This window comes from Nicotiana sylvestris, chromosome 1 (assembly GCF_000393655.2).
Source record: "Nicotiana sylvestris chromosome 1, ASM39365v2, whole genome shotgun sequence".
NCBI classification, from domain to species: Eukaryota; Viridiplantae; Streptophyta; class Magnoliopsida; order Solanales; family Solanaceae; genus Nicotiana; species Nicotiana sylvestris.
Window position 1 is genome coordinate 32034867 of NC_091057.1, and position 10997 is coordinate 32045863.

Sequence of the window (10997 nt, forward strand, 5' to 3'; positions counted from 1 at the left end):
TAAGATTATATTCTCATAAGTGGTGAAATTCATATCTATCGAATGGACTTCAACTTCTTCAACTTGGAATGGAAGATTCGGTTCTGGAGTTGATGTTATTGCTTCATTAGGAAGTTCAATAACATCCTGAGGTTTAACTTTCAAAATAGCTACCCACTCATCATTGTCCTTTTTCGTGCTAGGATAAGGCACATAACACACTTGAGTTGCTTGCATCGCAAGAATAAAAGGTTCGCACTTTCTAAAACGGCGGCAATGGTTCACATCGACTAATTTTTATTGGTTATGCTCCTTGACACCAACATTCACAGTTAGATCAAACCATTCACACTTGAATAACACAATTTGTTTTAAAGGTTCTTCGCAGAATTCCAATTTTATAATCTCTTGTATCCGTCCATAATAGTTACCAACTATAATGACCCGACCGGTCGTTTCATGAGTTACCGCTCCGTTTCCCCCATTTCTGCTTCTTTATGTGTTGTTCAACTTCATTTCATCATATCGTGTCGGTTGGTTCAGGTTTGGAGTAGTTTTGGAGTCTTATGAGATACTTAGTCTCTTTTGAGTAAGCTAGAGTTGGAAAAGTCAACCGGATGTTGACTTATGTGAAAAGGTTTTAGGATATGAATTCCGATGGTTTGGATAGCTTCGTTAGGTGATTTGAGACTTAGGAGCATGATCAGAATGTATTTTGGAGCTCCGTGGTAGATTTAGGCTTGAATTGGCGAAATTGGAATTTTGGCATTTTCGGGTTGGTAGTGGAAATTTTGATATCGGGGTCGGGATGGAATTACAGAAGTGGTAGTAGGTCCGTTGCATCATTTGTGCCATGTGTGCAAAATTTCAGGTCATTCGGACAAGGTTTGATAGACTTTTTGATCGAAAGCGAAATTTGGAAGTTTTGGAAAACCCGAGGGTGTTTTGATGATTTGATGTTGTTTTAAGTGTTTTGAAGATTGGTATAAGTTTGAATAGTAGTATATGACTTGTTCGTACTTTTGGTTTAGGTCCCGAGGGCCTCGGGACGATTGCAGATGGTTATCGGGAAGCTGGAAGTTAGAATTTGCAGCTGAAGCTGCTGAATTCCTGTCGTAACCACACCTGTGGATTGGGGACTGCAGGTGCGAGATCGCAAAAGCGTTAGGGAAGCCGCAGATGCGGCCATGAGCAAGAAGTCCAGAAGTCGTAGGTGCGGAAGGTTGAACGCACCTGCAAGACCGCAGGTGCAGATATTAAGGCGCATGTGCGGTCCCAGTGCATTAAGTGGAAACCGTAGATGCGGTTGGTTCGATCGCAGAAGCGGTACCATATCGCAGAAGCGGTAAAAAGGCCGTAGGTGCGGAATCCTTGGGCCAGAAAGCATATAAGTTTCCCTTCGCGAAATTTGGGTTGTTTTTTACCATTTTTATCCGGGATTGAAGCTTATTGGGAGATTTTGAAGAGGGAATTCAAGGGAACTTCGTGGAGGTAAGATTCTTGGAACTAAAACTCATTCTACGGTGATATTTTACTAATTAGACATGGAATTTATGGAAGACAGTGGTTAAAATTGGGGGTTTAGGGTTTGAAGTTGGAGACTTTGATTTGAGGATTTGAGGGGCCGTTTGTGGTCGGATTTTGATGTATTTGGTATCTATGAACTCGTGAGAGTGTAAGGATTATAGTTTTGTGATTTTTATCGGAATCCGAGACGTGGTCCTGGGGGTCGGGTTTGGCTAATTTCGGGATTCTTGATATAAATTGATTATTTTCGCATGAGCTTCGTTCCCTTAGTATGTATTGATGTTATAATTCTGATTGTTGATAGATTCGACGCGAGTTAAGGCCGGGTCGAGAGGCAAGGGCATTGCGGGGTAGTATTTCATCCGGTTTGAGGTAAGTAACCATTGTAAATCTACACCTGAGGGTATGAAACCCCGAAATTTTGTACTGTTTTGGTAAATCAGGTGACGCACATGCTAGGTGACGGGAGTGTGGGCATGCACCCCTAGGGATTGTGACATGGTCCGTTTCGTGGCGACTGCATAGTTGCATATTTTGATACACCTTATATGATATCCACGTGTTTTAGAAATTGGTTTGTTAATTTTGACTGAATGCCATGTTTGGAGCCTTTGTACCGGCCGACTTGTTTAGACCCTTAGGGGTATTTTACTACCTTCCTCACTCTACTTGATTTGAAAGCATATCCTCAGTCATGTTTTACATGTTTATTGTTTAAATCTGGTTTCATCACTCTATTTCTTAATATATTAAAACTGTTTGGGCTGAGTTTCCCTGATTTTCACTTATATGCCCAAGTGGTCGTGAAGTTAATGACTGAGAGAGGTTGAGGACCTAATGGTGAGGATTACATATATATTATGGATCGGATTGCACGCCGCAATGATATTATACATAAATTATGGATCAGGTTGCATGTCGCGATATTTATATGGATCGGGTTGCACGCCGCAGCGATATATATTGGGTTGGGCTGCATGCCGCAACAATATGACACTTGGGCTGTAGGAGCTCCTGTGAGTCTATATACCCCTAGTGAGCGTAGTCGACTATATATTACGGATCGGGTTGTACGCCGCAACTATTATTATTATTATTATTATGAGATATATATCGAGTCGGAGTGCTGAGTGTGAGTACTGATTGACGAGAGCCGAGTCACGAGTGATTGAGAGGCTTGCCCGAGAGGCTATACTTATGAGTGATACCTTGCCCGAGAGGCTTGTTTATGACATTTTACTGCTTTCACTCTTCTTTTATACTGAGCCTCTATTGAAAAAAGTTGAATAAATATTTTCAAAGGATTTTGAATTGAAACTGGAGTTTTACGAGATAACTGGCTATTTAATTGCAGATTTTGACTTGATATTTCTGTTGAGATTCTTTATCTTATTTTAAATGCTCGTCACTACACTCAGACTTTATTTACTTTAGTTACTTACTGAGTTGGCGTACTCACGTTACTCCTTGCACCTTGTGTGCAATTCAGGTGCCCAAGCATCAGAGTGAGAGCTTCCAGCACTCTAAGAGTCTTATCCGGAGATCGCGAGGTAGCTGCACGGTGTTTGCAGCCCTGTCTTTCTCCTTCCTATCTTAGCACTTGTTGTTTCAAACTATTTTGTATTATTTAGACAGTGTTTTGGTTGTATTTAGAGGCTCATGACTAGTGACACCAGATTTGGGCTGTGTTAGTGTATTTTCGTATTGGTTTCTGCATATTTTTGTTGATTTATATATTATATATGAGAGATTTGAGACTTAATCTGTTTTAGAAAAAGGAATTTATAAAAAGGAATTCGATGTGGTAAATGTTGGATTGGCTTGCCTAGTACTGTGATAGGCGCCATTACGACCGGGGTATTTGGGGTCCTGACAATTTGGTATCAGAGCCTAGGTTACATAGGTCTCATGGGTCATGAGCCGGTTTAGTAGAGTCTCGCAGATCGGTACGGAGACGTCTGTACTTATCCTCGGGAGGTTGCAGAACCTTTAGGAAAAACTTCACATTCTTGAAATTCCTATCATGAGAATCAGTTGATTCTGGTACTAAACTTTTGTTATTCTATTCTCTCACAGATTGTGAGGACACGTGCTACCGGTCAGGATGGATGACCACCAGCACCACCAGTTTCGGCCACAAGAGGTCGAGGACGCGGTCGAGGCCGTGGTAGGGGTAGGGGTGTAGCCCACACAACAGCTAGGGCAGCATCTGCAGATCCACAAGCTGCCCCAACTCAGGATCAGGTCCCAGTTGCGGACGCTCAAGAAGGACCAGCTCAGGTACCGACTGTGCCGATTGTTATTCCAGGCCTTTAGGAGGCCCTAGCTCAGATTCTATTAGTATGCACTGGCCTGGCTGAGGCGGTCTCAGTTACTTCGGCCACATCTACTTCTCAGGCCGGGGGAGGCACTCAGACTCCCATTGCTCGCACACCTCAGCAGGTTTTGCGGTGACTTTAGACACCGTGGGCACCTCCAGCCCAACTGGTTGCACCAGCTCAGGATTATGTGGTACCAGTTATGCCTGACGACGAGCAACGTCGATTGAAGAGGTTTGGTAGACTTCAACCTCTAACTTTCAATAGTATAAAGGGCGAGGATGCTCAGGGTTTCTTGGACAAGTGTTAGGGGATTCTGCATATAGCGGGTATTTTGGAGGCCAGTGGGATCACATTTACTATTTTTCAGTTTTCTGGAGCTGCCTTTACTTGGTGGGAGGCTTATGAGAGGCGTAGGCCTGTTGATGTAGCGCCCCTTACCTGGCAGCAGTTCTCTGTTATCTTTTTGGAGAAGTATGTACCACAGTCTCGCAGGGAGGAGTTGCACAAGCAGTTCGAGCAGTTCCGTCAGGGAGATATGACTGTGATGCTGTATGAGATGAGGTTCTCGGAGTTAGCTCGTCATGCTGTTTGGCTGGTTTCTACGGATAGAGAGAGGATCAGGAGGTTCATTGATGGCCTCACATATCAGCTTCGGATTCCCATGACCAGGGAGAGGGTGTCAGGTGCTACTTTTGATGAGGTTTTTGACATTGCTCACGAGATTGAGTCGGTTCATTTCCAGGAGCGAGATGAGAGGAAGTCCAAGAGGCCGCGAGGATCTGGTAGTTTTGGTAGTGCTCCTTCGAGAGGTCAGTTTCAGCACGGTAGAGGCCGTCCATTCAGACATGCTCAGTCAGCTCGCCCATTTTATCGTGGGGTGTCATTGGGCTATGGTTCTCACAGCTCATATCAGGGCCATTCATCACTCAGTGCCCTACCGGTCCAGAGTTCGTCCCATGCTCCATCGGTTCAGGGTTCTTCCATGCGAGGTCCTTCTACTGGTCATTTCGGTGTTAGTGGTTCCCTCCAGTCCCCATTCCCCGCACCAAGGAGTTGTTACGAGTGTGGGGAGTTTGGACATATGACGAGGCAGTGTCCTCATCTTCTTGAGGGTCCGTCTTAGCAAAGGATTCAGCCCTCGATTTCAGCTCCAGTTACTTCTCCACCTGCTCAGGCAGCTAGGGGTGAGGGCCAGTCAGTTAGGGTCGCCTTAGAGGGGGAGGTCGATCAGAGGGTGGTCAGGCCCATTTCTATGCACTCCCAGCCACACCAGATGCTATTGCTTCAGATGCTGTGATTACAGGTATTGTCTCAGTCTGCCACAGAGATACCTCTGTATTATTTGATCCTAGTTCCACTTTTTCATATATGTCATAATATTTTGCTCGTTATTTGGATATGCCCCATGAGTCTCTTGTTTCATCTGTTCGTGTAACTACTCCGGTGGCGATTGATCGCGGCAAACTCAACCTTACACAACGGTAGGAAGAGCGGGCGCTAAGACTTTTACCAGAATAGTGGTATCGGGGTCAATTTCCACAGGGAGCTTGGAATGGAGTTGCATATTTGTTCAGACTAGGAATGCGTGTTTGTTCCTAATTATGCTTCTATCATTTTTTGGGTCGATTCCTAATTGAATCAACTACAAGGTTAAGCTAATTTATGCTAAAGGAAGATGTTCTAAGTTGTGATTAATATAGAAAAAGGCACTAGGGTCGTGGCATCACCTAGGTGGTTAACTAACGAGTAGAGACTACTAATAATAGATTGACATATTTGGGATCAATGTTATAACCGTTGCATAATTATACCCACTCTCACACCTCTCGGTAGAGAGAGCAATTTTGCCCAATTGACTCTCTCGAGACCAATTGGGTAGGCCAATTAGACCAAGCAACTAGGGTTCAAGTAGGGTGATTACTCTCTCGAGGTTTAACCCGTTAATTGGGACTACCATTTCTCATGGGTCCACCCCAATTCCTTGTTGGGTCAATTTTGGGGTCATAGACTCTCTTTCTCAAGAAGAGTCAAGACCCACTAAGCTAGAATCAATGTTTGCAACCAACAATCCTTAATTAAACCATAAAATTAACCCAAATAACAAACACCCAATATCAATCTATCATTAAGAAGCTACACCCATTAATTACCCACACTAGGGTTGAGCCACAACCCTAGCTAATGGGTTTAGCTAAACATAACTAAAGAAGAAAATGAAGAAATAGAAGATGAAACAACCATCTTAATTAATTGCTAATATTAAACTACAATAATCTATGATGAAACTAAGCTAAAAATGTCCAAGATAGGCCAAAACATAAGTCTCACGAGTGCAGCAGCTATCAGATGTACCCAACTTAACCTAAAATGGTAAATTGTTCTATTTATAGTGGGCTGGAAAAACTAGACAAAACTGCCCCTGCGGGGTTAGTGCGGACCGCACAAAGATGGCACGCGGCCGCACTGGGTTGCTTGACCTCTGAATCTTGCTCTCTGAAGATGGTGATGTGGACCGCACAAAGTTGGAATGTGGCCGCATGAAAACTGGTGTGGACCGCACAAAGTTGTTGTGCGGCCACATGAATGGTTTTGGCAGCTTCTCTAAACTTCACTGATGCGGGCCGCGTGACCATAGAGTGCGGCCTCATGGAGAGGGCCGCGGGCCGCATGAAGTCGGATGCGGCCACGTGGTATGCTTCTGGAATATGACACTCTCTAAACTTCTTGGACGCGACCGCATAGCAAGATTATACGGCCGCATAAGTGAGACACGGGCCGCATGAAGTGGGACGCGGCCGCATGAGCTTGACTTGTAGTTTCACAGTCTCTAAACTCCTATGGTGCGGCCGCATGACATGATGGTGCGGTCCGCACCAAGTTCTGAATGTCCTTACTTTAATGATATGTGACACTTGAGCAGGTGTCACTCCGATTTGAGCCGATCTTTGACGATTTGTCACTTTATAGCTCAAACCTGCAATCAAGCGCAATCTGTAAGCATTTTGGGACTATTTTGTAGCAAATTACACTCAAAGCGCAGGCAAGTATGGGTATAAAACATGTTAAAATCCTACTTATCAACTCCCCCAAACTTAAACCTTTGCTTGTCTTCAAGCAAACAAAACAAGACCCACCCCTCAAAGGCAACATCCAAGCAATTTCAGCTTATCCTAAAGTAACCTCAACAAGCATCAATTGAGACTAACAATTGCTCTCAATGCGAATGCATCATTAACACTTTTAAACTTTGAAAACTTGTGGATCAAGTGTGACACAAGAGCATCAAGAGTTGATACATTTCATCAAAGAACTTTTCTCAATTACTTTGGCCATTGTGGAACCCAAACTCACACATCCTCAACTCTCCCTAAGTGAACCTCACCCTTTAAAGTATTGACACACAACCTAGGTTGATGGATTTTCACTCATCTCTCTCAAGGAAAAGGCCACAAGTTCGGTTCTAAGTACCATATACTTGCCTTTTATGTAAGTATCCACTAATGAAGGTTCCCTTCAACTCAAAATCATGTAGAGCTTTTGTGGAGTCATTGTGAAGGCTTTTGGGTAAGGGTAGGACATATTTTTGTTCAAGTGGGTTCAATCTTCCCTTAAGCACTTCTTTTGATTTATTTTGGCACACTTTCTTGACTCATTTGAGTATTCACTTCTTTTTCAAGGGGTTAGAGAGACACATTGTCACCCTTTTTTATGCAATTCAACACATTTCTCCTTTTTCTACTTTTTCCACACCCTTTTTCACTTTTGTTTTCTTTGAATCCCCTTTTTGACCTTATTCAATTAGGTCTTTCTTTTTGTCTTATCTTTTCTTTCTTTTTTTTCATTACCTTTCTTTTCTTTTTGCTTTTGTACCTTTTACCACATTGTTTCCTTTCTTGTCTCCCCCCAAACTTAGATATTTGTCATCTACTCAATGGAAGATTTGGGTGCCAAGAGAGGGTATCATTAAGAATGGGTATAGGCTTGTAGCTTTGGTTCTTGAAAGAAGAAGGTTCAAAGCTCAAAAGGGTTAACTAGGGATCATTTCATTGGTAGGTCATGGAATTGTTCAATCTTAGCATTTTGGATCAAGGAGAACCTACAATCACTTCTCAAGCCAAATTTCACCTAAGACTTCGCCTCAACAAACATTCAGGGCAAGATCTAGACCATCGGGTCGGGACTTGGACTCGCAAATCGAATTCTCACCACACACACTCAAGGATTGCTAAAGATATCGAGTCGAGGGCCCACAACGACCTTAGTTATGATTCAAGCGCACAATGGTCCAATACGACCACATGATGACTGTTTGGTCAACACAAGAGTCTCAAGGCCACGACTTTCACCATCCTAAGCACAACATTATGTCTTTGACCATGGGATCAAAGGCAAATGTGTTAGGCCCAAGTGAAGCTTTACCTGAGGTACCTTTGACTGCAAAAACGAACCGTGGCATTAATAAAGAACCCTTAAGGAAGAAAAATCAAAAACGGACTCAAACCCTTAAGAAGGTTGTCACGCTATCTCTCATTGGGAAGAGCCACCCGGTTCGCACAACACTCTACCCTTGGAAAGAACCGTGGCATTAAGAAAACCAAGGGCTTATTGCAAACGCCAACACAAAACAAAAAGGTTACGAGCCTGCTATGAAACTAAAAATGAATTTTTTTAATGAAAATAGAAAAACCCAATGAATATGTACAATAGGGGAGTAGAATATACAACGGGGGGAGGGGGGGAATGAATATGTACATTAAGTAGAAAAGTAACTAGAATGAAAAGTTATGTACAGGCCAACTATCAACTAGCAACATAAGCTAAGAGTCAAATAAATATGTACAGTCATCTCAAATGTATCAACCATCAAAATACAAAATAGTAGGGCGTACCCCCACGAATAAAAGCTGGCATTGTCCCCAATGCCAACTACCAAAATAAGCATATAAACAGAGAAAGGATATAGAGTGGCTCCTCAAGCCTGATCTGTCGTCATGGGCTGATTAGTGGTCCCCTGGTCCTCTGTACTAGCGGGAACCTCAGACTGGTTCCCGGCCTGCTGCTGCTCTGCTGCTGGGATAGGGGCCGGGTCATGGACCGGCTGAACATCTGGTGAAGCACTAAAAGTATCCTCCTGAACTTGTGCTACCTCTATCATAACACCCTTAGTGCTAGGAAGCTTCCTCTTCTTCCTTGGGCGCCTAGGCTCCTCCTCCTGTTGTGGCTCCGATACAACTACTGCTGGTGGAGGTGCTGACTCATCAAAGAACAAGTCTAAAGGCAGTTGGTCTGCCTTTAGCTTGTCAACCTCAGCTCAGAGCTCCTTCACCTCTTCCTTAGATGCCCGGGATTTTCTCATCTTCTTGTGTTCTCTGGCAAGCTCCTTTAGAGCTTTGCCCTGTGCATCAACTGCCTTTGTCAAGGTAGCCTGAGTAGCCAAAATATTCTCCTGGTTGGCCAGGAGTGCCTTCAATGTCTCCTCAATGGACTGAGGAATCTCAACGGTGGCTGGAACAGACTGGGCCGCAACTGTGGTAGCCAAAGTGGACAACTTGGATGTCGAGACTGACATCCAGTTGTTCAAACTGGTCAATGTCTTTTCTAATTGCTGGGCCGCGAGGGGGTTGGATTTGGATGTGGGAACCACTAGTCCAGTTGAAGAACTGGGACCTGCAGAGGAGGATGGAATGTCTGGAACAGTAGTGGCAACAGGAGTAGGTGGCTCAATAGAGGCCTCTACCGCAACTGGCTCCTCAGACTGGACAGTCGGGGCAGAGGTGGATGCTTTTCCCTTCTTATCCCCCTTCGGGTTGTCCGGCCCCTGAATATTAAACCATGAGAACGGGGACACCAGTCGGACTCCAACATCGAAGGGGTATTTTTTCACCTTTGCATCTTCAAAGTGCATTGTTAAGGTGTTCAGGTAGGGGTAGTTTCTGTCCGTATCAATGCTAATGGATGTGATCACACTGTGCATAACATTCCCCACATTGATGGGGAAACCTGCCATGATGGATGCAATGAGAACCGCTCGGGCGATTGGAATGGGCTGGTCATGGGACGAAGGGTCTAACCTGTTGCATACAAAAATTAACCATCCTCTCGCCTCAAAATTGAGGTCCTTTCACAGTATTTTCTTCCCCACCTGAATCCACTCCGGAACAGTACCCGGCTGAGCTAAGAACTGTGCCACCCAAGGACGAGCTTCCTCTTTCAATGCTAACTTCTCTTTGTACATAGAGTCATCCTCCTCATTGTAACCCAAATATTCGTTCAACGCCTCTCCCGAGAACACTATCTTCTTATCCCGCTCTTTGGTTGCAATTTGACCCTTCTTTTGTGTGGGCCACATTGCTGTAGAATTCCTTTACCATATGGTCATTTGCATCGACCAGCTCATCATTAAAGAAATCCCACCCCACTCTAGTAAGAAATTGTTCATGGACTCGGGGAAGGTATGGTAACAAATCCCGGGTGACTACTCTTCTTTCTAGAATCACCTTCTTCTTGGGCCACACTTCCCGGAATTTATGAAAGGCCACCTCGCTGACAAATCTGTCCTGCCATACAACTGGGTTTCTAGTTCTTTCAATTCCCCCAACTCTAAGTACCCCACTATCCGGAACCTCCTCATCACTCTTGTTTTTATATTCTGCACCCTCCCCGGATTCTAAAGCTGTGGGGGAGGTGGAGTATTTGGCACTGCCTGCTTCTGAGCCCTCAGACGACTCAGGTTGTATAACAGTTGGAGCATTAGCTGGGCCTGTGGGGGATTTCCCCGAATCAGTTGAGACATCTTGGGAGGGGAGGTACTCACTCCCCGACTGCTCTTTATCACTCATCACCTGCTTTCTTGTTTTTAGCTTTGGTTGGGGAGTGAGTTTCTTCAATTTTGCTTTACCTCCCCGGGAGGGGTCAGCTCCTCGTCCGGGTTGTTTAGCTCCACGCCCTCGTTATTTAACCATTTCCTGCACACAAATAATTCTAACATTGTTAGTTCAGGCAATTGCAGAGTTTAAGTACAGAACAGAAACACAGACAGAGAACAGGTGATAGCAGTGCAGACCGCACAAACAAGGCATGTGGACTGCACTGACCAAATTAGGAAATGAACACCTCTCTGATTAAGAACCATGCAGACCGCATGAACAAGGTGTGCGGCCACGTGAGGGC

At 44.4% G+C, this 10997-nt stretch overlaps 1 protein-coding gene across 1 annotated transcript; it reads left to right on the plus strand.

Moving 5' to 3' along the window:
- Positions 1-4026: 4026 nt before the first annotated feature.
- LOC138868300 (uncharacterized) lies at positions 4027-4950 on the plus strand. The gene is made up of 2 exons (XM_070145846.1): positions 4027-4063; positions 4151-4950. The coding sequence occupies exons 1-2, from the start codon at positions 4027-4029 to the stop codon at positions 4948-4950; spliced, it is 837 nt and encodes a 278-aa protein (XP_070001947.1).
- The last annotated feature ends 6047 nt before the right edge of the window (positions 4951-10997 follow it).